This window comes from Eucyclogobius newberryi, unplaced genomic scaffold (genome assembly GCF_026437365.1).
Source record: "Eucyclogobius newberryi isolate DKJ021-1_F unplaced genomic scaffold, fEucNew1.0.hap1 SCAF_10, whole genome shotgun sequence".
NCBI classification, from domain to species: domain Eukaryota; kingdom Metazoa; phylum Chordata; class Actinopteri; order Gobiiformes; family Gobiidae; genus Eucyclogobius; species Eucyclogobius newberryi.
Genome location: NW_027315724.1, coordinates 21,999,554 through 22,026,387, shown reverse-complemented (window position 1 = coordinate 22,026,387; position 26,834 = coordinate 21,999,554). Strand labels below are relative to the sequence as shown.

The window sequence follows — 26,834 nt, the reverse complement described above, 5'->3', positions numbered from 1 at the left end:
ATACAATAAACTGATTCTTGTTTTGCTACAGAGAAAATAACAAATGTTTTGAGTTATGTTATGAAGACTACAAATACTCCAGCTACTGCACAAAAAAATTGTGTTTGAACCAATGACCAATTCAAAAGCACCATCTGTGTGTGATGTTTGTCATGGCCTCTTATCCAGGCAAAGAAAGAAGTGCGCAATAAAATAGTTTGTTTTTTCTATTTGTTCCCAAAATTGGAATTAGATAAATACACAAAATAAAACAATGGAATGCAACCTCGGAATCTTGTTTCTTTATTTAACTCACCTTTATTTGTTTTTGCATAATGCAGAGACCTTACCTTCATCCCAGGTTGCCCGGACAAAACCAAGACTAAACCAGGTCCAAAACCAGGCGCTGAGCACAGAATATGGTGCAGTCCACGCACACATCTCTGCTAATAGTCTTGAATTGTGATCCATAAACGAGGGCAGGCTGCAGTAGAGCCACGGGAGCGGATGATGCCCCCAGCGCACACCCCCAGACTGCAGCAGCCTCTCAGCCCCTGGAGATGGTTGTCATCAGAGATGTGTGCACACCACAGTGATTGGATCATATGTCCTTGAGATGGGTGTGTCCCAATCTAACCAGACTAAACCACGACCAGGTCCAGGACAACGACCCCCACTTTGGTACCGACTGCTCTAACCGCTCTGCCACAGTGCACCCCCAAAAAAGTATTTTGTGCTGTGTAAAATCTTTCTTGTAATACAATTCTCTAGTGTTAACCGTGCTTAGGTTAAACACCAGCTCCTCCCATTTCCACACAGTGCCTCCAACAACAGAATCATGTTTCATTTGTGGCAGAGCGGGGCCTGTGGCGTTAAGACATTTGGATTTTTAGATGACTGAGCATGTGCCACTTGTTTGTTCAGCTGTGTGATCGGCCGGGAAAAGGTCAGGCCCAAACATGCTCCACTACTGTCTGTGACTCTGCTCTCCAAACTGATATGATTAGGCTCTGAGTTACACGCCTGACCCCGGCTGACATCATTTATTGGCTATCGACATGTTTTGTTATAGTCAATACACAGCACCAGCTGCCTTTATCATGTATATACATCTGCAGTCATCTGTTTGACATCAGAGACATTGAGAAAGTCCATTCACTCTTAGCTTACAGTCATTTGCATTTAAAAAGGCGACAAAATAAATGTTATTCAAATCACACCCTTGTGCAATAGCCGACTGTGTGTTGTATTATGGCCAATAAACATCAGAGAGATAAATATGTTGTACTGTTGCTTGACATTATTAATAGCCGAATTATGCTGCAGAGACCCTGTAATTCATCATGGTAAAAAATCCCTTTGTAAACTAGGATAGCTAGGATTCTTATTGCTGCGTTTAGAATTAAGCATATTTTGTTTTGTCCAGTCAATGCCAATTGCTTTAGGGACTAATCCATATCAGTTATCATTCTCCTACTATACAGGAAATGCAAAGTGTGTTGATTATAGAAACATCTACGCTTATTTATTTTTTCTGTGTAATTATATACAAATGCCTGCTTTCTTAATCACTGGTGTTCCTCTTTTGCTGCAACTATTAAAATGTGAAGTTTTCAAACATCCAAACTTTAATCAGACCATGAGCAGGGGGCACTAAAATAAAATAAAATAAAATAAACAAAAATCTTCCTTTTGGCACTCTGAATGATTGGAAGTTGTACAGTGCATCATCATTCCTGGGACGCAGCAAAGAATGGAATGAACTCTCTTCCTGATGATTATTGTGAGTGGTCTATTTCTTTGATTCAAGTTGATTGTGTCTTTCCAGCTGCCATCCTGGACGACCCTATGGAGTGCAGCAGAGGAGAACGCCTGGCCATCACACTGGCCAAAGACAGCATCAACAAGAGCAGCAACCGCTCCACCACCAGCAAACTGGAGGTGGACATCTTTGAACTGCTCCGAGACAGTGAATACGAAATGGGGGAGACCAGTGAGTAAATGTTATTTATATTATAGGGGTGTAACAGACACAATGCATCATCATTCTTCAGTGTCACAACATGCATCGTACATGTGTCTCAATGTGTCTCAAAATTGGTCAGCCCGGGTTTAGACCATGGCACAGTACTATCACAGCTGCTACCAAAGTTATTATATCGCTATTGCATTGGACAATCATGAATAATTTGCTGCTGTTTTTGTTTATTTTTCAAAGGCCTTTGATTCTGTAGATCAATGTATTCTTTTGGATTGTCTGGATGCTATTGAGCTCAATACAAATTCTAAAAAGTTGTTTGCAGATTCACAAATAGAGTTCAGGTTGTTTCTGCTGATGGCTTTCAATCTGTATCTGCTTATGTTACAGGTTACAAAAGGTGTTCCTCAGGGGTCTGTCCTTGGACCACTTCAATTTACAATTTATATAAACTCAATTAGTCATTTTAAACATAGTAGCATCCACTTAAATGTAGATAATACGATTCTATGCTTCAGTCCATTCAATAATTTAAAATGTTGAATTAATGTGTTGTAGATGTTTAATCTGCATACTTTTGTAACATGGTGATAAGCACACACTTCAACGGAAAGTTCCCAACGGCTGCAGCTGAGTAGTGCACTAGGATGTGTGCTAATTGGCTTAATATTGTCATCCAAATCCAGTGACCAGCTTTGTTGAAACACACTAAACTGGCCAACCCTAAACCAGTTCCATCCAGGTCTTTGAGGAGAAAAGACCCATGACCAGGGAGAAGAGACAAACACTGTGTCCCAGCATTTAAGCTAAACTAAGCTAAGCTAAACTAAGGGACAAATTCTTTCTCTCGCAAGTGAGCTGTGCCCATCAGATTGATGTTGATTTGACTGAAAAACATTCAAGCAAAGCAACATTTTGATCCAGGACAATCCTCAGATAGTCCTCATCTGTGGATCAGAGTGACTGCATCTTCATCATCAGAGCCAAGGAAAATTCAAAGCCAGTGGCCCTCATGCAGCCCTTTATCAGCCTGATGCAATCAGAGCCAGAGCTCCTGCCAGAGTTACCCATGTCCATCCCAACATGACCCCTGCAGAGCTGAACCCTGGAGGCTCCATCTAAGGCCCACCTTTCTCCTGGATCACACAACCCCTGCTTCTGGTCATATTTTTGGATTTTCGATGTATTTATTTATGAGACATATTAATGGATATTAATGAACAAACAATGCAAATAAGCCAGACGGAGCTTACTACTTTCCATCTGTTTTCCCGGGCAGGTCAGGACAGAAAACATATAACAAATACACAGCACACATGTTCAATACGCTAACACTTCAGAATCAATGATTACAGACCTGGTCCCTCTTCAGCAAACATTTGAAGTTTCTCTTTAATGACTTTAATGTCAGACTGTCTCTGATAGCGGCTGCGATGCTGTTCCAAGTCTCTGTGCGTCTCAAAGGAACTGCACAATCACCTCGAGTAGAAGCTTCGGGTACTCTGTCTGGTTACTTGTTCCAGATCTCAATTTAACACGCTAATTTTAATTTCTTTAAATTGTCAAAACTTTAGATTAGTGTTAGGCAATTATGATATGAGTAAGGTTTTTTATTTAATATTTTTAAGGCACATTTGTATAACAGTTCAATGGGTTTGTCATTGACCAATTTGTAATGCAATATTCAATTGTGCGAAAAACCCATACAGTAAAGAAACATTTTAGCAGCGTTTTCTGGCAATAATGTTCTAATTTGTTTTAAATTGGGAATATTAAAATGAACAAATTTTACAAAGTGTGGTTGTTTTTAACTCTAACACACAACTAGATAGATTTAGAAAAAATGTATCTCGTTAAAAAGTTGCTTAAGTGTCTAGAAAAGGGGTCACTGTCACGGTTAAGTTCTCACAAACCTTCAGATTAACTTAATAATTAATTAGAATTGATTTGAGAATTGTTATCTGCATAAATAATGCAGTTAATGGGTTCCCCAGATAACTCCTCAGACAAATTAACACTACACTACTTGGACTAGTAGAAATACTACAATGCTGTCCTCCTAAAGGTGCATTAGTGAGACAAAAAGTAGTGTATTTATTCTTACGCTCGATGGGAATGTGATCGAACAAATACTTGAGCATCTGGTGTGATGATAAACTTTCCTTCCACTAATGCGTACAAGAGCTGACAGATACATTTTAAGCCAGATTATCATTCTTCTTTCTAAATAAAAAGTCCTTCAATTGTAGAAAACAGTTAATATATCCAATTCTTTTCTCAGTGCTGGATTATGGTGATAATATACATAAATGCATTCTACAGCAACAGCCTTAAAACCAAAATAAGTTCAGTATTGTTAGATTTGTTGAAGACAAAAACGCTCTCTCAATCTGGCTAGTTAGTTTAGTTCATCTTTTTGCTTCTTGTAATTAAAGAAAATGAATGATTGCTTCATTGTTGGATGCATTAACAAAAAGTGCAAAGTGATACAGATATTTCACACCTAGAAAATTCTTACTCGAATGTCCTGATTTTCAACATTGAGAAAAGAGATATAGTTTGCCAGGTTTTGCAATTCTCACAGTCCCAGCATGTAAATTTACTGAGTTGTGTTGAGAATATCTAACATATCCATATCTTTTACACCAAAACATGCCCTACTTTGAACTTACCAGCCTGTGATTTTCACTCTTGGCATGCTACTTTCCCTTTTATTTATTGTATCTAGCACATTCCCTTCCAAGTCTACTGAAAAAGCCTGTCTGAGAAATTATAAGGCAGGATGACAGAATGGCTTGGTGCTGGGACGTGAATTGAGCTGTCATATTTTGATAGCTGCAGGAGTTGGAGGACGTGTTGTCGAGTATTTTGTTCCGGGATATTGTTCAATTTAATATGTCAGGTGGATGAGGTAAAACGGTTTGAGTTTAAGGCAATCTGCAGCGTCACGTATAAAATGAGTGACTGCTTGCTAAACGTGACGAGAAATGCTTATGAATCTTTAAATATGTATGCATTGCTCGCTGTGCTTTGACGCGGACACGACGGGATCTATTTACTACACCATAAACTGCATACTTTTAGCAATCTTGTCTCGAAAAATCACTCGGCGAATGTTGTTCTTCCGGTGGTTTGGAGGATAGATGAGTGAATTTCCAATAAAGGTTACATGCTATAGCTTTTAAAGGCTTTTAACAAAGGATTGAATGGATTTGGCGTTTCATAAAAGCACAGAAAAGCTTGATTCACTACAATAACAATAACAGTGGGCTGCCTCTGCTGGAATTACTTCAAAACACCCTTCCACTTCTGGGCTCGGTGTTGGCTGCCAAGAACATGCTGGGAGTGACTGGTATGTATAAGTTTGCTGTGTACAATTACAGGGCCAGAAATGGAATTATTCCTGGATCTGTGGCCACAGTTATGGACCCATCACACTGGGCCACCTGCAAAAAGCTCCCTCTGCAAACAGCCACAGCGGCCAGTGCTTCACATGCTTCTAACCTAGGGCCTCTTTGAAAAGCAGACTGAATGTGGGCTCCGTAAGGCGCCATTATCTATGAGGCATATATTTAATATCCTTTCTGGCCAGTAATTTGCCAAGTTTCAGGACTGCAAACAAACAGAACCGGCAGCAGTTACATTGTGGTTTTGTAAACCTAATGGGCATTTTATTTTTTGTGTGTTTTAGTTTCAACACAAAATGTAACAGAGGTTGTCTATTTCAGAAGGTGGATCTTCATGGAGAAGTAAAAGAACACCAAGGCTGAAGGAATAAGAATGATCATAAAGTTTAACAGACACAGAACCACCATAAACATCCAAGGTCTAGCTTAAGATATGTGTGATTAGGCGAGGAGGCAATAGTCATCCTTTCTCTGGGACACTTTTAGCTAATGACATGAAGAATACATTTATAGTTACATGACATTTTCTCCTAACATCAGTTTGCTGTGTTTTGTTGGATGTGAAAGTGACCAGATTTAGGGGTATCAAGTCAAATAAACCACATTCTGAAGACAAGTTTGCAATGGACGGGTTCTGCTCAGTTTGCCGTGCTAGGAACTAGTTAGATTGAAATATATACTTCCTTCTTTGGTAGTGTTTTCTATCAAGTACTCCAGGTTCAAGGAGCATATAAAATATTGATGTTCAAACATGAAATTGACTTGTAAATTCAACATCAAATAAACATAAATGGTCAGGCTCTTCTCAGGTCAAAGTCATTACACCCATATTTATTTCAGAGCTGCCAATACCTTTAATGAACATTGAGTGTGAGGAAATTGACAGTATGTGACCTGTTGACCCTGGGGGCACACTCTCTGTTTGATGGCTATGGGACAGGTCCGTGCAATCGCTGCAGAGGAACATTGTGAAAGTCGTGCACAAAGGGAAGAACCGGAGGCTGGACAAAACCATTCGAGTTCATAATCTCGTAAATAGAGCGCATGTACTGCAAATGTTTGTGTTTGATGTCAGTGTGGCTGTGTTTGACAGGCCCCATGGGAAACTCAGGGATTACTTATTAATCATTCGATTCACTGCCTCTGGATTCACCACACAGACTGCAAAATGGATCCCCTTTGCTTTTTCACACAAGTGGAGGGTTAATACACTGGATTTGCTCCAATAATCAAACAGCGAATTAGTATGACACAAGCACACTCTGCACAAACACCCAAGGAGCACTCACGTCATCAAGTGAAGAAGTTTAATTAGACGCCAGATTAAAGTCTATGCTTCCACACAAACACAGTTAAAAAGGAATTTTTCAGACTGAAACTAGGATTCCGCTCTACAAGGGAATGCTTTAAATCAGCCTTTGTAAAGGTCTAACATGAAAAACCGGAGGAGATACCTGTGTCTTTTTTTGGATATATGTTATGGCACTAATGCGCAAATGTTCAAATGGATATTGTCTTTCACTCTCTGTGCCATTTTCTGTTTGTCGTTCACTTGTGGCTCCATCTGCTGTATTAGTGTCACAGACTTCCCTCCAATCAATTTCAGCTCTCATCATCAGAGGCCAGAGAACTTTTGTATGCAATAATATTACGCATATTAAAGAGAGACAAATACGTTTGGCCTTGTGCAATGGACCACCAAACGCTGGTTCAGTTTCCCATCGAGACATGAATCACTGTCTCCAGCTGCTGTCTGTCCTGAACTCTCAGCATGAGCATCCATCGCCTTCTGCCTGACCACAGTCTATGGATATGTGTTTGTGCTTGACAGAGATGGAAAAATACTGCAGCCTACATTTGTATTCAAGAATGTCGTTTTCAAAATATTATCACTCACAGATTGTTTTTTTGTTGTTTAATCCTTGCAAACAAATACTGTATTTAAAAAAAAGGCTATATTGAGAAACCATACATTCTTCTATTTTCTTCTTTTCTTTCTACCGCTCTACCGGGGCCAGACAGAGAGACACAGACAAGCGTCACAAGGGCCAATTTAGAGTTGCCAATTTTGCCCAACACATGCATGTCTTTGGATGGTGGGAAGAAACCCGGAGAACTGGGAAAGAACCGCTCACCGCTCTGCCACCGTGCGCCCAATATCCACAAATCGTACAGCAGATGTTAATATAATTCCTCATTCATCCAGAAGTGGTCCATGGTAAAGAAATGTTCCAATAGACACATTTCTACTGCTCATTTTGGTATTTCTTCAAAGGCTACACACTTGCAAAAGGGGTCAGCACTCTTGCCTCACTGCAAGAAGACTCATCATCAACTTCAAAGCATTGATCCCATCCCCTTGGGGTCACTCCGTGCTTTTGACGTGTTTTCCACAGTTTGTCATTGAGAATTGGGTCAAAAACAAAGGACAGCCATACTGAACAGCCATTCATTTTAACGTGAATAAAACCAATCTGATCTGTGAACACTTTTTTTTTAACATTTCTGTTTTTCCTTCGTCTCCCTCCAGTGTGCCAGATCATGTCCAAAGGTGTGGTGGCGGTCCTCGGGCCCTCTGCCAGCCCGGCCTCCAACTCCATCATCAGCAATATCTGTGGAGAAAAGGAGGTGAGTCTCAAACACTGTAAATACAAAGTGTGGAATAATGTCTGTCGCTCGTTAGCAGCTCTGTGACTTTTGGGGCGATTGAGAGGGGATGGAAAAGCACAACTTGTTAGCGATGATGAAAACCACCCAGTGTCACAACTGCTGAAGCTCCAAAGCCAAAAGTGATTTGATACATTTAATTTCCACTATTCCCTCATTATCTGGAAGCAGTTTGTGTTTGCTGCTTTGAGCCCCTAATGGCAAAAAGAAAAAAGAACAAGGTTGGTTTTTTTGCCCATTAAAACTCCCAGTTCTCTTTGAAATATTGTCCTTCGTTGATACATCCTGGACGGGCGGTGAATTGATTATGCAAATGTATTTGTTACGACGCTAAATAATTCGACACTAATATGGCTTTATATATTTAGAAGGTACACAGTGCAGAACACACTAAACAAATTTGTAGACAATTTATCAATATTGATCAAACTCTTCCACTATGTAAAAAAAAATCATGTTTTTTCTCCTTGTCTTGTTTTTCTTATGTGTTCTACGTTTTTTTCTAAAACCTAATAATTCAATAGTAATTTGGAATGTTGAAGATTAAACTGTATGGATGTTAGGGGTGTAAATATGGATCGCACACGTGTCTCGATTCATCTTGATCATGGGAAACAACATCAAAACGGCGCCTGGACAAATCCTGATGAAATCCCGCTGAGCACGCTTTGTAGCTGCGTTACCAAGGCAGGGTCACGCTACAGTTGTGCAATTCACCTATTATCACTTGCGCTAAAAATAATTATACACACCAGATGTATTATTTTGCTTGTATTTTGTCTCCAAAATGGGAACAATGACATTAACATTTTCATTATTTTAAGAATCATGGCAGAATTGTGTGTTGAAACAAATCAAATGTCCTGGATCGTTATACTTATACATAATTATACATAATAGATGTGCAATACTCAACGCTCCTCGACCACACCTTCATTTTAGCTCAAGGAGCTCATTCAACATTACCTTTTCCTCTCACTTCCTGCATTCACTTTTTGCTCTCTCGCATTGTGCTGTACATATTTCTAACCCTGCCCTTGTTGTTGTTGTTGTGGCAATCAAATAGGAAGATTTACTTTTTTGTCATAGCCACAATTTCCCCCTGGAGAGCAGAATTGGTTTGATCAGTGCGGCTATTAAAAAAGACCCCATTACCATCCTGGCCCCTGACTGTCCTTTGGTCTGTGCTGCCCATTCTCTAATGAGGAGGTGCTGTGTTACCTGCAGACACATGGGCTCCCTGTGGCTGCGAGGTTTGGTCGACAACTGTTTTACGCTGACAATATGGCAGTGCTTTAGTTTTAAGGACCCCGCAAAGAGTAAAGATAGATTTGTGAAGTGGCGAAGTGGAGCCAACATGTCCTCAAAAACTTATACCAGCATTTAGGACACAGCCGTCTCTTTCATGGGAGCTGTTCTTTTGTCTGGTGCTACTTTGAAGCACAGTCACAGCAGATATGAAAGAGCGAGAAACTGCCTCTAACCTATTTTGAACTCAAGTTTCTGGTCTGTTGCCCACTCCCTGCTTTTATGTGGCTCAACTTTACAATGCTCTGCAGAACACGCCGTTCTTGACGTTCCACATTTGCATTTGTGTGTGATGTGTTAATTGTAGAGAAAAGGAACGGATGATTGTAAAATGGTCTAACTGTAAGTGGAGCATTTCTTTTCTTTTCTTTTATTGTGCAGTGATTCATTTGGTGGAAAGTTTTTGGATTGAACTTTAAATTCAGTCTCTGTCTCTTGTTTCTAGTCCATCATACATTCTCTACAGATGATAATTGTTTCACCTCAGTGTCATACTGTATATGATTATGTTATGAAAAGAATAATAAATCAAGTTAGCAGTGGAACAGTAACTGTTAGGAAGTGGAGGTCATATCAGACTATAAATAATATATGCTGTGCTAGTGGAAGTATGCGCAAACGATATTCCAATAAATCAAACACCTTCTACCTTCAGTGGAACAGAGAAGCAATTCACAATCTGAACAACAGGGGCATGAGTAGTGACTGCTGGCTGTGAGCAGGTGGCCCAACAATCCACTCATGTCTGAGAAGATCCAGAGATTAGGCAACGATGAAGAAATGTCACATGTTACTTTTGGTCATTTTGTAATGATCGTGCATAAAAAGTCAACTGATTTGGATGTTTTCAGTAAGGAAAAGTCTAATTCTGCTGAATACTGTAATATATGTGCAGAATCGTCATGGAAAGAAGCAATGATGCCAACAACCTCCTGGGATAACAATATTCACTAGTTTTAGATCCATTTATTTATCATTTGGTTAAAAAACATATTGGAATAGTTGTGGATTGAGGAGATGCATCAACTAAATCAATCAATACTAAAACACACGTCAATCTGTGCCAGATTTGAGCTCCTCTGTACAGAACACTGAACCTGGGAGAGTTAGGTCTCTAAAAGCTCTAATGAGATGTCCACCGTGCGTTGGATGTATGAAATTCATTAGTAAAGATAAACATGTTTTAAACAGTTTTTTTAATAGATTTGTAAACTAATCTTGTGAACACTCAACACGCTGGAAACAGAGTGTGAAGAGTGTCTACGTCTTACATGAAATATGATTTGCTGTGCTGCTCGGCTCCATTGAGTTTCCTGCATGTCCTGCCCTCTCTCATCTCAATTTCATGCTACACTGTCCTGTTTAATTATGCCTGCGGGACAAAACATTTGAGTTTGAGTTAGTTTTTATGGGTGCTAGCCTAAGCATTATTGCAATGTATGGATATAACATTGAATAGTAGAACATAATTGTAACCTTTGTATTCATCAGGTGTCGTGTTTTCTATAAAATACCTACAGCTTTGGCAATTTGGACTGTGAAACTAGCATAAGGCTTCCAGGATAATGATTCATCTGCTGCACCAAGAGAACGAACACAGCGTTACGTTCTTATTTGCAATGTTATCAGCAACCAGATGCTACGGTGACGGATGTTTCCCTAATAATATGCTTTTATCTGTATATGTATAAATTCCAAGGCATATTTTATAACTACATTTGAGATGCTACTGGAAGTTTTTTGTGGTCTATTGTTAATTTTTTGTTTCTGGCCCGACAGTATGAGCAAAATGTGTTGTAACTACATTTTCTGACAAGTGACTAATCCTGACTGAATGACGTGTTTTGAGTGACAAGAGTATTCACTGATTTAGAAATATGTTGTCCCTGGTGTCATAAATACGCTTCCAGGAGAAAATGCAGTATAGACAGTATGTTGTAGATGCACTTTATGGTTATAGGGAGTCGAACTTCTTATATATCCGCTGTGACAGTGCATATGTGATACGATGCAATGTAAACAGCCAAACACAGCAGCTCCTCTCTCCCTGTATGCATGTGTGTGTGTGTGTGTGTGTGTATGTGTGTGTGTGTGTGTGTGTGTGTCTGTGTGTGTGTGTGTGTGTGTCTGTGTGTGTCTGTGTGTGTGTGTGTGTGTGTGTGTGCGTGAGGAGCTCAGTGTGGAAATGGCGCAGATACCTGGGATCCTGGAACACGGGCAGCAATATTGCGGCTGACGAAGCCCACTAGGCGATCGGTACATCATGTAGCACTCCCTATCAATCACGCCCCAGGTTCCAGCGCTGCTCTTACACACGGGTGACGGAGGAGGCAACACGGCCACTCTCAGGTGCAATCAGCGGAAAGGGCTTTACTGTGGAGTGTGTGACTGTAGTTTGTTTGCATACCTCTACAGATTGAGGCCAGGGTTATAATTGGAGGGCAGATTATTATCACCTATAAATACATTTCAACTTCAGGGTTAAGCTATAGATCCCAATCAGGCAGCAATATATTAAATACTATTATAATATTTATTGTTTGGGCATTTGTTGGTACATTCATTTCTTCACTAGTTTGGGTTAGTGTCTATTGGATTTTCACACTCTTTTCCTTGTATCAAAGCTGTGATCTGCAAATGGCCATCAGAATTGGGCCTAAAACGCTCAAATCCTTGCCTCGGTTTCAATCTCATTTTCAGATCCCATCCACGACGACGATGAGCAACTGTGTTGTAATATTTACAGCAGTCATAAAATTATCCCTGTGTGGTGTATCTTAGGCAGTCAATGTTGCATGACAAAAAGGTCATTTTGAGGTATTCCAATTTTCAAGACATAATGAATACAGGAGTTAGAATAGGTTTGCGAAGACTGATACGAGATTTGTGCTTCATTTAGTCCAAAACAAAGGCATAGATTTAAACTAATAGACCCTTGCAAATGTGTATGAATGTCAGCAATTAAAGCTTAATTCGACATTCTAAATGTCATCTTAATTCAAGTGCTTTTAGCTGCCACCGGCTTCATTCGCATGCTCAATACATGCTCAAATGATCACCCCAAAGCTTCTCTTTCACTCACATAAAGTATAAAGTGTGCAATCGTCCCATGTTGGCAGAAGTAAACACATTCCGGTATAATTCAAATATGACGGCCAATGAATATTAACGCTAGCTCTGATGTTTGAGGGTCGCTTTGGGCTGGCACGACCATCTGGTTTAAGGAATACAGAGTTTATTTAGTGCATTTCACAGGGTTTGAGCAAGGGATGAGTTTAAGGTCTACAGGGCACACCATGCATCTGTGTCTATGTGCAAGGGTCCACATCCGAATCCCTGAACATGGCCGATAATGGGGAAATTGCTAATTTATTTGTTTTATACACTCTTCAAAACGGCTCTTTCCATAGTAAGCCTAGTGACAGGAAACTGACGCTAAAAAAAAAATGAGTTTATCGGTATTGTGTCTTTTGGAGATGACTTTATCAGCAGCAGATGAAGTGCACCAGCGTTCTGCAGCAGGGCCACACACCCGCAGTTGTTACGCAGCGCCACACACACACCCGCCGTTGTTACGCAGCGCCACACACACCCGCCGTTGTTACGTGGGGCCATCAGACAAAGCCGATGCACAGATGATTGCTCATGAATAAGAGGTTGAACAAATTTGAGAACCTCTCCTCGTGCTTTTGCCAGAGCAGATTTCACGGCTCTCTCGCTTCATTTGTGCCATTACTGCCGCACATTCACAAGAAATTAACCCATTGATTTTTGTGTCTATTGATCCGTGTTGGCCAGCACACTTCATATTCTCACTTATCCCGGTTAGAGTTCATGTTTCTACCCTGCATGTACGAGCAGATTTAAATAGGCAGGTTGTCCAGCGGCTTTTTGCTTTTTGTGACTTGATAAGGCAGTTCACCCGCCAAATCCACTCTGACCACGGAGTATTAATACTGTAGATAGAGTTATGCCGAACACTGAAACACGGCAGGTGGGTCAACTCTGAGCCAAATACTGTACATGCTCGCTGCAAATGTCACAAATAAAATGTGTGTTCTAGCCGTTTTTCAGATTCGATAGGTCATTCAATAAATCAATAATATAATACAGCATTCTTCATCCTATTGTTTTCTTTCCCCCTTTGTCATACTATTAAAAGTAAAAATAAAGGTCTGTTAATATGTTTTTCACAAGTCTATATAAAGATGGTCCATTTTAAAACACTTTCCTAACGCCTTCCTAGCGTCCCAATTATTCACCGTAACTTTATAAGACATTCAGAGCAAAGTTTTGCCCTCACACTATTGTTAACAACAACTGGAATGCTAATAGTTCACCAGCCTTACTTCCTGTTTTGTGGACACTTTATAAGTGCAGGAAACCCACTTCAATCTCATTTTGCAAGTCGAGCAGCTTTCACAATAGGCTATATCTGTACCGGGGGAAGACAAATGGTATTTTATGACATGTGGAAAAGAAAATTGGATACAGCCCCTTAAACAAATTACCTTTGATTTAGGAAGAACCGCTATCATACTAAGTTTTTCATATTATTTACTGCCCCCCAAGGACCGAACCCACATGTACAGTATGTAGTCACATCTCTGCTCATTCTGTTCGGTTGTTGTGCTGTGGACATGCATATCTTCAGAGTGCAAACAGAGCCCAGGTGCCCCACTGTTGCCGTTTGATCATAATTAGAGGCACACAGCTGTTTTGTGCACCTCACTGACCCCGGGCCGGCTGCCCTGTTGATCGCTCTTGTCAAGACTGCAGCAGCTCAACACCCATGTGCATATCCAAATCTTGTCTCCTGGAAACGCACTTGATTTGATCACAGAGATGAAAGCGAGGCGCCGCGGCGACTCCCAGGTGAGCGGTGAGCAAAATAGATTTCCATTTAGCTGATAGTCGTCATCAAGGGTTTGTAAAAGGCCTGCGCCCCGTATCACCGGCTGCCTTTGTCTTGGTTTTAGTCATGGCAATTATGACATTTGAGACTGGTGAGAGGAGGGAGAGGCTGTTGTTGCTAGGCCAGCTGCACATTAATGCTGTGTCTCCAGTTCATTTCACTGTGAACAGAAACTCATCAGCCACCATTACGTTCCCTTCATCTCCAATCTTTTGTGGAGCGCAAAGGCCAAATTTGGAGAATTTGTCAACCTAGCTGCTTGCCAGTTTGACTGTGTAAATTTGAGCTGTTCTTTGTTTGTGGGGAGTAATTTGAACATTTGGCAGGAGTCCCAGAGTTGGATTAAGAACAATGTTAGATTAAAACAGTCCATGTCCCTCTAGAATTTCACAGCTAACTCCACCGACAAGTGTTTTCATGCTTCAAGTATTCTCACACTGGGCTCTCCACCATATGCTATCTTAATGTATCAGTTTGAGATAATTAATTTTTGTTCTTGTGTTCTTTTTTGCAAAATAGCAGTTGTGAAAAACCTTTTCTTTTTTTAAAAACCGAGATAGTGGACAGTGGACAGTGGAAAATGGAAAATTCTCGGGAGTAAATGCACTTTTTCTGTGTGAACGGGATGATCAATGCGATAGAGATCTGGTGGTCAATGTTCCACTCTCCTAAAAGGCACCATGGGATCTGCCGCTCACTTCATCTTTATCACTGGTCTGCCTTGGCGCTGACCGCAGGGACCAGCCGCTGTCTCATTACCAGCACAAATAGAGATCTGGCTGCATGGGCACGGCCAAGCCCCAAGGTGTGTTCGAGTCCACAGTGCTATCCCATTCCATCTGTGTTGTCTCATCTATTTCCCATGAGTTTTGGGGAGTTTTCTGTGCCTTTTGTGAATGTCAACAGCCGCCCTCACCAAATCCCCTATAACCCTTTTGGTTCGAAAGGGGATTAGGAACACATAATAGACCAGCACCTGCCCTGTTCCATCTCTGATCCCATCCTCGCCAAGAAGACCACTTTGCCATTCACTCCTTGGCATTGGGTTTGCTAACTGATAGACAGTGTTTGCAGCAGCATCTGTTCTCTAATGCACAGTGGCCAGCATCATTCTCTGAACCGCAGTAGACGCCAGGCTCTGTACCCTCTGTTCTACTGGTGCAGCTGTTGCAGCGGTTGATTAGCTCAGAATGGATTCATTGAAGGTTTTCTCAGTTTCTTCTCATAAGCACAAAAAGGTAACGCTCATTATTCCATGGTGTCTGTCTGGGGCATATGCATTCAGGCATTGACTTGCGACGTTGTTATTTTAGAAAGAGGAAAATGGGTGTGGATAGAAGGCGAGCTTGTGTTTATTGCTGCATGTCAAGCTGCTGGGGGCGTTTTAATGTCCACACTGTGTACTTGCATTGAGTTTTAGTTATCCCTTTATGCCAAACTGCTTCTCTATGCTAAAAAAAAAGTGCTTTAGTTGACGTCACAATGTTAATGAGCAATGTTAAGAAAATCTTTGATCTTGAACGGAACTGATGGAAATCGTCTCTTGCTATACATGACACAACATAAAAAATGCTGTGATGCTATTGAACCATTTTATGCTGCCGGCCCTTTGAGTACAAGCAAACAGATGTAGTTGCTCATTATGTGTTCGTGCTCCATATGGCAGTGTTGCAGATCGCCCTTTCCATGTTGTCAACGCACCCCCTCCCCGCGCTCACCATTTAGCTTCACAGCCGACTGGTAGCAGCTCAGGTACGTGTCAATACCACAGCCAAGGCAACTGCAGCTTGTTGGCCCAAATGTAAAGGGAAATTAGCTTTCACCATCGCTCCGACTCGGAACAAGGTCACCGAACTAATGCCTGCCCGGATCTGTGTCCCTTAAATGTTATCTTTCCTGTTAACCGGAGGGATACGTGATGTTTTAAGTTGTATATTGAAGTGGACGTGCTTGAGTCTGGGAAATGTGCCTTTTATTTCTCGTCCTAATCAGAGTTAATCACAGGGCAATCAAGGCGAGTATAATGCAGTGTGTAATTGGTCTGAGGTAATTCCCCTGTCATACATAGGTTGTTTCTTGTGGGTGCTGGAGTGAATGTGCTGCAGTACGTGTATTGGGTCAGTGTCCTCAGAGAGCTTCCTCATTAAATGCCTGTCAAAGCTCTGTGTGCAATCTGCCGGGTTCTCTGTCACACTAAGCACACACACACACACACACACACACACTATGGACATCCCCTCTGCTCTTTCACTGTTATGTGCACTGCAGCTTATATGAACCAATACAACGTTCTCTGTTGAGTGAATTATAGATTATTTATTGTCTCCCAAAACAATACATTTTGACTACATCGTACATCAATTCAGCTACCAAAATAATATTCAGATTTACTTACTGCCTCATTCCATCAATATTTGTCTATTTCCCTTCATACTTTATGTGTTTGTCAAACTTTAATTAATTTGCCAGTTTTCCTTCTGTGAAGTTGTCAACACGGATGTGAAAAACATTGCACCTTTCCAGAGAAGTGTCATTCATGAAGTTTTAATTAGAGTGGATTCAAATGGACACAACATATTTATAGCCTACAGGGACCACCAGACAATGAACAATCTAAATACTTCTGTTATTGGATTGCCTCTGTGTCTTGAGAAATTAAACTCTAAAGACAGAACATGAGACAGAGTGTAATATCACGTTATTGAGACAAGTTTATTTGTAGCGCACGATTCGTGTACAAGGCAATTCAAAGTGCTTCACATAAAATGGGGGAAAAAATCATTAAAATCACAAAGACACGACAAAAATCACAAAACCTTCATTTCTATTCATTCATCTAACTGTTTTGCTGACATGAACCATACATTTTGTCCGTGCTTAGTGATCCGCCAGATGGTGAACCAAGTCTATTGGCCCAAACTGGCAGACACTGCAGACACTCTTTCCCATATTCATTTGACATTGCCAGTGTGACAGGCGTATCCGGGATGGGCACAGTGTAGAAACCGCTACTTGTTTAAAGGATTAAATTACTTTTTTTGTTAACACAAACAAGCTAAATTAATGGATTTGTTGCGCTGTTAATAATACTGATCAATTAGCACCCTGTCAAGAAATTCACAGTTGTGCTTGTGCATAGTTTATCTTAATTTCAACCCAAGTGTATCTTGTTATTGTTTAGGAAACGTGGCGTAGTCTTGACACAAAGTGGCACAACAGTCTACAATTGGAGTAAAGACTTTAAAGTGCAATCCACTCCACATTATTCATGTATTTGATTCCTGCACCGTGTAATATTGCGTGCAACTCTTAAAGAGCCTTGAACATCACCAATTAAACACTTAGAAATACTGTAGCCCTGTCATCTGGCGGTTACGCGTGGATTAGAATTTGTAAAAAAAAAAAAAAAAAAAAGTCAAATATATATATTTTCTTAACATGGTGGGATTTATTTATCAATGGTTTAACGGATGGTTGTAGATAAAAAGTCAGATAAGTCACAAATCACTACTTAAAAGCAAAGGGAAGTGACCTGAGGCCAGAATCGTAAAATACTTCAACACTAGCACACTCAAAGTGTGTGTTTTTACAATAACATTATATTTTTTGTTTTTCAGTTTAATCCTAAAATTGAAAAGTAAATACTGAAATACAACTGTTTAATTCACTTTTGTTTTGTGCAACGCTGTAGTTAGTTCTGGGCTTAACAATGGGGGAGAGAATGAGGGCTCAAACCTCACTGGCGTGGCACTGAGACTGTGGGTCATCTCTGCGTGGAGCCTGGCACATTCTGTGCTCAGGCCCCCAGGTTCTGGACCTGGTTTACTCTTAGTCCAGGCAGATACACGCTCCTTAACAAGCTCCCCGTGGCTCACACTCACATGCGCAGCACTGTTACGTACTCAGCCATTTGCTGGACTCCTCCACCTCCCGTACGGGGAACTTGATCAAGTGTTCCAGTGTTGGGCTCCTGGTGCTGGGCGCAGACTGGGCCGTGCAGACTTGCAAGTGCTCAGCTTAGAGAGGAACGTCCATTTGGGAAACTGTATCCTACCGTCTCCATCAACATTCACCCAAAATCTTTGTCCTAGTCTGCATAAAACTGGCACTGACTGACAGTACACCAGTAGCTCAATGTGTGCTCTGTTCCGTTGCTGACCACAGTGTGTTGCCATGTCTCGCCCTCTGGACCACGCACCAACTTCTACCATCCCACTCCAGCCTCCAGGGGCCAAGTACAGCCTCTTTACACTAGTGTTAACTAGACTTTGTCGTAGCTGTCATCTCATCATTACGCCAAATAGAGCACAACTATCTTTGTATTCCACGCCCCTCCGTCTCTTCATAAAGTTCACATCACAACGTCACCACGTTATCATGTCATGTGACTCGACTGACCAACTAACTCGTGCTGAACATGTTGAAGTTTAGTCTCTGTTGAAGATGAGTCTAGAAACAGTGCAGAGGCTGGGTGGATTGTTCTCAAGTCTTTATTTGATGCATACAAGGAAAACAGTCAGAACAGTAGAGCATGACTATAGCCAAAGTACCTGAGACTATGGGCATACTTGACCCGACAGTTGTGGTCTGGTACTGGTTGTGTCTGTTGTCTTAGATGAATCCACTGATGCATAGTGCGGGGGAGGAACGGCCAGAGTAGAAGTGTAGGGATCAGGGTTGCTGTTTCAGCTTCTGTCATGATTTACAGGCACTCGATTCGTCTTTTCTCAGCTCTCAGCTCTGTGTGATTATTCTTACACGAATCCGAGTTGATCCGTAACCGGACGCGACGCGCCATCAACCGACATGTAGAAGAGATTCTTTTAGAGCACTCATTGTATGTTTCTTTTCTATTGATGAGAGGCTTGCATTCCCCACCAAGTTCTGTCAAAGTTTAGGCTACGAGAGACTGCAACGATGTGGTAAGGATCTTTCTCAACGTCTTTATTTAATGCAAACAAGGAAAACAGGCAGAACAGTTCAGCTTGTTGTATTGTCTTGATTCTGAGTCCGTCCTCCCACAGTTTAACTGTGGTTTAAACAGCTGTTCTTTGGGTCAGCATTAAGATTATTTATACCAGTTTACAGATAATGAAGAAGTACGCAGTAACAGATTATTCAGTCCCATATGATAAATATGATACAGGATATAAACAAGATAGATGCATGAAAATATCTTGGTCGAGGTTGCTCTGTCCAACAATTTCGATGTCTGTGACTTGTCTGTTATTTCCAAACAACCGGGACGAGTGCACTGTTTATGGAAATGATACATTTTGAAAATGTCTCATGTTCTAATGTTATGTTGAGCTCTGTTACTTCCAGTATTTTGACTGTTCTGGACACCAGGTTCAAATGGTTAAACTGATGACGGTCAGGGCGGTTGAGTGAAGTCAGAACTACAACTTTATGTAGAACAAACGTTCTCCTTTAGATATAACAGAAAAGTTATTTCTGTTACAATAAAGAATGTATTAGTGTAAATAATTGTACTTAATAATGCATACAATGCAGTCCATGTCAGCCTTTTAAGTTAGTGTGGTTTTAGCTGAGCTTTACATTGTGTTACTGATGATGAATGAAGACTGTGAACATCCCAAGAGACGGTAGTGATTCTGGCGCTCAGGTCCAGCAGGTTACAGAGAAGGACACGGTGTACTGCAAGTGCCGGGTTTAGAAGTAGGCTCCCAGTTTTGCACCCGCCCTGCCTTTAGTGAATAGGGAAGATATGAAAGCACAGATATGCAAATTAACCTGAGACAGTAGATGTTGGAATGAAGCAACAGTTAAAAGGCGTGTGAAAAGTGTGACTATTTCCAAGTTTTAGGGTACTGCAGCACTTAGGCTGTCAGGAGCGACTTTGCCGCCATCTATCCACACTCACCTAGGGATTCAATTACACCCTGATGGGCAGCAGTGGAAAACCAATCCCTGGAATGTGGGGATGATGGGGAGGGCGACATATGAACAGCAGAAAGCACGCAGACAGGCAATCTGGAATGATGAAGAGGCTTCCCTTTGGCTGCAGCTCTCGGACCCAGCACGTGCTCCCGTTTCCCCTTCAAGCCCCACTGCGCACCGCAGCGCCTGGATGTCTAACCGACCAGACACCTGCCACACTATCCAACCCTACATCCCTCCAACCCTCTGTACCTTTTATCCACCCAGGCTTCTCTGCACGAGCCCTGGTACTGCCATTTACTCATTTCTGGATTTAAATTGGGATACAATCAAAAAAATTGCAATGTTTTTGTGGCTTCAGCTTGCCTCTTATTTCCAGCATTATTGAAGTCTTCAGGCTGGCTGTTGTGTACTTAACCATGTGCCCAATGGAAGAGATAAAAATGTCATAACTTTTATTAAAGATATGGCAATGTGATAAATTAGGTTGCCATGCTTGTGGGGCTGCTACTGCTGAAGGGCGGCTGAAAAGTGTAAGGCACAGGCTCAGACTAATACAAAAAATGACAGAGTTGACATTGTTTTTACTGTTATTTTTTCGAATATGTGTGTTTTTTTTATTTTTTATTATTAATCCATTCCTTTGCATTTTTGTACAGCTCAGACCTTATTACAAAGATATATAGCTCTCATAAATGGAAAATGTATCGTTTAATAGCCCCTCACTGTTAAATAATCCACCTATATCAAATTCAAACAAAGTCAATATTCTTTTACTAATTAATGCTATAGATTTACACATTTTAATTGAATAATAATTTAGTTTTTATCTTGAATTATTTATCATTACCCTGATGAACACCAGCCCTTGTGCCCACAATACAAACCTAGTAGATCTCCAGACTGTGCTGACTTAAACATGTTGCCCACTCCTGATCTAGACCAATGAGAATGTAAAACTGAAGTCTCAAAGATTGGAAATGCTAAATTGCTAAACATGATAAGATCTAACTAAAGGTCCTGTCCAATGCACGCTCACCTAAACACTGGGCAAACAAGGTGCAGCGGTATCACACCAAGAATTCTCTAACAAGCCCTGTCTGCACGGGTGTAACAATCTCAGATCAATACTTGTGCCTTACATGAGCTGCACCTCTGGGTAACAATGAACATTCTGTAGTGTGAATATGCACTTTACCTCAGAACCCAGGGTTATCATTGCTTGCAGTTTATCATAACAGCCTAAACTGATTTGCTTCTTCTAGCTGTCTGCTGGCTGTCTGCTGTTTTTACACTGCAATTACCTCTAACTGTTCCAGCATTGTATCTGCTTTAGGGTTCTCTGCGTATGCAGCTGTGGCAATGCATTGTAAACACAGACTTATCAATTCCAGTTTACGGTATGAAATGATAAATATTTAATCATTGCTATTCTCTGCAGGTGCCTTATGTGAAGGTGGCTCCAGAAGACATTTTGAAAGTGCAGTTTCCTCGCTTCACCACGTTAGATCTGCGACCAACCAACACAGACATCAGCCTGGCAGTGGCCGGCCTCCTCACCTTCTTTAACAGCACCACCGCCTGCCTCATCTGTGCACAGGCCGAATGTGAGTATGACACCTCCACAATAACTATACACCACACACACAGGCGCTGCTCACATGTGCAAACAGAACAAACAGCTTTGTTCATAGTTTACAGTCTTTCAACACATTTACTGTCATTTTCACACATACAAGCTGCACACCAGCTGTGTTCTGACAACACCTCTTTTTGCCATTCACACACTACCAACGCTTCCATTACGCACGTAACACAAGTGTGTTTCATGTGCTCCGAGGGGCACCAACTCGATCAGACAGTTTGGATATAATAACATCATGTAGGCTATTTGTGCAGCTGTACTGTCCATTTTGCATTTAAACAGGAGCACTTTTGACTCATATGTACTCTGTGATCCACAAGGAGTCTTTAGTTGATAAAAATCCACCTCATATTCAAATAGAAACTGTGAAAAAGAATAAAATGAAACAAGATGTGCAATGCGTTCTGATGAAGATCCAAAACGTGGAGCCAAAACTGTGGTGTCCACAAAACCAATGTCTAAACCTGTTTTTATAAATTCAGCAGAAAGCGTCAGTTTAGACATCCTGACAAATTGTTTGTTGTCTGGACTGTTTTCTGTTGCTTCAGTTCTGCAGAAGAGCAGGGAGAAGGGCTGTGAGTGAACACTAGAGCAGGGATGAAGGAGAAACAAGCTTAGTATTGTGATTCGTACAATATATTAAACCCTAACTCTTTTAATGAGGGTTGGGGGCAAAGGGGTACCACTGAGCACTGCCCTGCATTCACACAGACTAAACTGCCATTATTGTAACACACCTTGCCATTGGCAGTTGACACCAATATATCTAACTAAAAGTGGAATTAATCAATTCTCTTTCCAACTCTCCCCAGTTCCCAACTGCAAAAAAGGGGCAATTTTTTTTAGAAATATGTAAATATAATAATGAGTCGTTTATTGTTATTTCTTATTTGTTTCACAAAATGCTTTTACTTAATATTCCGCAGTGAGCTGATTAACACTACGCTAGCAAAACCACTGATAACAAGTGGACCTTTTAGGCACCTCCCTATATTATAATATTATCTGTCGGTTTTGTGCAAAGAAACACATTTTTACTTTTATTTCCTTGCTGGTTGGTGGAACGCTCTTTTTTTCTTTTCTGTGTCAATAGGGGAGACCGGGAGTGCAGAGGAAATGAAATGAAATGAAAAACTGACTGCAAGGAATGGGGCGGGGAGTGAGACAGTTAGATTAGTCAAGAATTAGATGGTCAATGAATAAAGGCTGTGGTTTATGAAGGGTTTGCAGGGCACAGTTACTCACCAAATGTCTGAGGTGGACTAAAGTGATCACTCTGAAAAGGGGAAAACGGTGAGTGTAGCTGGAATTGGCAACGTTCGAGAGATCGAGAGAATCCAGGAAGTGACATGAAGGCGTATACTGCCCAAATGCAGGCCTGATTCATTGAACAGAATAGATGCAGAATGGCAACACGCCTGAACTGCATTGTGTATCTTCATGTGCCAAAGTCTGTGTTCGGCAATAACATCAGCAGAAAGTCTTTGGACTCCAGCTCCCATTGGTCGCGCCCATTGCTGCACAGTGGGTTGGTAACTGGCTGTCTGCGATCGGTCCACGTGTGCGGCCTCATTAATCACACAAGCTGGTGACAGCCTAATAGAGCATAACCAATTCATGAATATTTTGCAGGCATGGCTGAGGAGGCAGGGACAGAGGAGCTGGAGTTCTGGCCAAAGACGTGGTGCACACCAGGACATGCATTAATCTCACTAACCTACTCTCAGAGGCTGCTCCTGCTCTGGGACAGGCCCTGTATATTGATTTTATTGGGACATTTTAACAGCTGTTGGGTGGTCACATTTGTACCGTCCAGGATGTATTTAACTATGCACGTAGGTGCCTGAGGTATTGTCCTAGTTTAGACAATTTAATACCTACATTAACTTGAAACAGGGTTTAGAAGTTTATAACACGTTTTTATATATGGCACATTTCTAAATTCTCAGAAGAACAATCTTATTTTGCTCCATGGATTGTTGTTGGAAGTCGTTGTAAAATAATACAAATGAGATATAATTTTAAAAGAAGACAGAGGATTCTGTACGCTCAACTCAGAGCAGGAGTGCTGCCCCTAGAGGTGGAAGTGGGAGTCCCAGTGGAGAACAGGTCGTGTGACTTGTGTTTGATAGAGAATTAATTCCATTTCATGTTTTACTGTCCACTGTACAATAATTTAAGCACTCATTTGTATGACATAATCCAATGGAAAGATCCTGATTTGTTTTGGCTGCTGGAAGGTGAAATTATGTACTGGTTACAGGTATTTGAAAATGAAATGTTGTGTGTGTCAACCTTTGTGGAGAAGCCTGGACATCAAGGCCAAAGACTTTATATCCAGAGATAACATGAATAAGCTGTATTTTCTTATGTTCTGATATGTTTTTTTATATGGACATATTTATTTACTTCATGGCAACAGTGTCATACAAGCCAATGTGGGCGGGGCACCTGAGAGCATGACACTTTTATAAACACTTTTACCCTTTCATTCATTCATTCATTCATTCACTCACCACAGGAAGCTCTGAGCACTGATGGCTCTGTCTGTTCTTTTCAATGATTGGCTCTGTTATTTTATAAAATTTTTGGTGGATTTAGTGCTCCCCAGTTGCCAGTACGTTGTCATGTGAATAAGTGCCTGTAAACGGTGCTTCAGTGACTCGTGGGGAAGGAAAGTACAGAGTAATTACAGGTGCTGGTTTTAGGTTTGCCTTTAATGATTATAATTTGATGACCGCATGCCAGCAATGCCGTTTGAGCCTTTCTGTAAAAAAAAAGAAAAATCATTCACCCAAAAACAAAATGACAAGCTATCAAATGTGTTACTATTATGAAACATTGCGACTATTCACTAGAGGAACATTCCATCTGATTTATCCTTACCACAGGGTTGGGACTCCACTCTTGTGATTAAGGATCTTCGGGGTTGCCAGGATTGTGGTTTCCAGTGCGTGTAAACTCCTCACAGAAAAAAACATTATACAGTCTGGAAGTTGAACGTATTCGATAAGAAACCTATGTCACATCTTTATTGTAATATTGTCGAAAAATAAATCAAATATTAGTCTAGTAGTGTATAAAATGTTTCACTTCTTAGTGCTGCCAGCCCTAAAAGTGCTTTTCTGTCAAACATGACATGGACATGAAACTCCCTCCCTTTATCTGTGAGGGCGTTTAGCACTTTGGGACATTTAAATTCAAACTTGAGAGATGACTTAAAGATAATTAAGTTGTCTTTAGGGATCTGGTGTCCGTAGGAATAATGTAAGTTGTAGATTTATTTGGGTTGGGAGCCATCCGGGTGGTTAAAACATGAATAGGTGCAATAGTAAAGGGTGAATAGTAAAGCAGAGACAAGGTTGGTTAACAGGCACGATCAGACGTTTACTGTTATGGTAATTGGCTTAATATAGACAAGTGTTTGACGTGGAGAAGAAACAGGGCAGAACCAGGAGTGGAGAATGAGGAAGAAACATTTTGTCAGCTTATAGTCATCACATGTCTTTAAATGTGTTTTTTTTTTTTTTTTACTGCAAATGGCAAATAAACTTGAAAGTTGATCTTTACCTTTTGTCTTTGAGAGGCAAAAGTTGTTATTTCATCTTTGTCACACTTTACAGAACCATTTCAGTGTAAAACTTGACTTTTTTGCCCTTTCTAGCTCTGCTGCTGTTGTGTGTCAGGCATTTGAAAGGTGTATCAGTTTAATTCCCCTCCTCTCCAATGACCCATGTTTCATTCAGGATAATTGTGATCTAAATGTTGTTGGCCTGGGTAAATTCGGTGCTGCCCGGGGGGTCGAGTGGTTAAGGCATTACACATGTGCCAGGCTCCGGACAATTTACTGCATGTCCTCCCTTCTCTCTCTCATCCCCCATTTCACCTTGTCCTTTCCTGTCTAATAAAGCCGACATGCGACAAAATCAGTTTCGGAATGTTCACACTGTCACGAAAAAATCAGTTATTGGTCACTTTGGTGATGGTGTTTTGACAACTTCTAAAATCTCTACACATTTCGGTCCATCGGTGACGTTTCATGTATCAGCTGTTGTAACTTCCCGGGTTGTGTTCAGCCTGATAAAACGGGCAGGTTGCTCAGGCTGAACGCACCTCCCGCTGAGCCTACTTCCAGACCTCAGTTTGTCATATTTGGCAAAAAATATTTATTGTCAAAATCTTAGCTCAAGGTAGTTTGAATAGGATTTTGGGCGCTTGATGTGGTTTCAAACCCGTTGTATTGTTGGTACTAGTTGTTGTTTAGCCTAATTTGGTAGTTTGTATGCTTATTTTAGCCCTGATTAGCATGTCTATTCTAAATGCAGAGTAAATGTTAAGCCAGTTTCCCATTAGGACCAGCGTTTAGAATGCACACGTTCTGTTTCAAAACACTGAAAGGGTCTCTTGAAGAAGCTGTAACAGACAGGTATCATTAAGCTCACAATACTTAGCCCACAGATTTATCCAATAAAATACCCCATTACACTGTCTCGTAAAACTCCCTTGACAAGCCATCAGTCTTTTTCAATAGAGCTTGTAGATGGTACCTTGCTGAAGTAAATCCTTTAACAAAATGATGTCTGTCTCGCATGGCTCCTTGTAGTCCCGCTAAGAAATGTTTTATGAGTTCTGTTCGATCCGCCAGAGGACCAAGGTTTGAGTGCAGAAGTGCTACTGTTTCTCTGACTTCTGACCGATCGCTGCATTTTACCTCCAAGTACATTTACACTACAGAAAATATCCCAGTAACCATCTCAGTGGGAATGTATAGATGCAAAGAGGCTGGTAAAATGCCTCCAGGAGCATATTTGATGAGACCCTCAATGCTTTAATTAGTGAAAATCCTACTTACTTCTCTGGAGTCGCACTAGACTATTAACAATGGACTACAAGCTCTAACGTCCCTTTGTAGTTGATGGTTTTACAATGATTGTAATGAAGGAAAATCGCTCCTCTTGTTCTGCCTGAAACTATATTAAGTTCATAATTGTCAACCGTAGCAAACCAGTTAGTCTGTGTAAAAGTTATTGAGTC

General features: G+C 41.0%; 1 protein-coding gene across 2 annotated transcripts in view; it reads left to right on the top strand.

Moving 5' to 3' along the window:
* The window catches only part of grik4 (glutamate receptor, ionotropic, kainate 4), a 194,165-nt gene that overhangs the window by 87,728 nt on the left and 79,603 nt on the right, over window positions 1-26,834 (top strand). For both annotated transcript variants that reach the window (XM_072462977.1, XM_072462969.1), the window contains exons 3-5: window positions 1,808-1,972; window positions 7,895-7,992; window positions 21,597-21,762. In XM_072462977.1, the coding sequence (XP_072319078.1) occupies window positions 1,808-1,972; window positions 7,895-7,992; window positions 21,597-21,762 (429 nt within the window). The remainder of the gene's footprint in view (window positions 1-1,807; window positions 1,973-7,894; window positions 7,993-21,596; window positions 21,763-26,834) is intronic.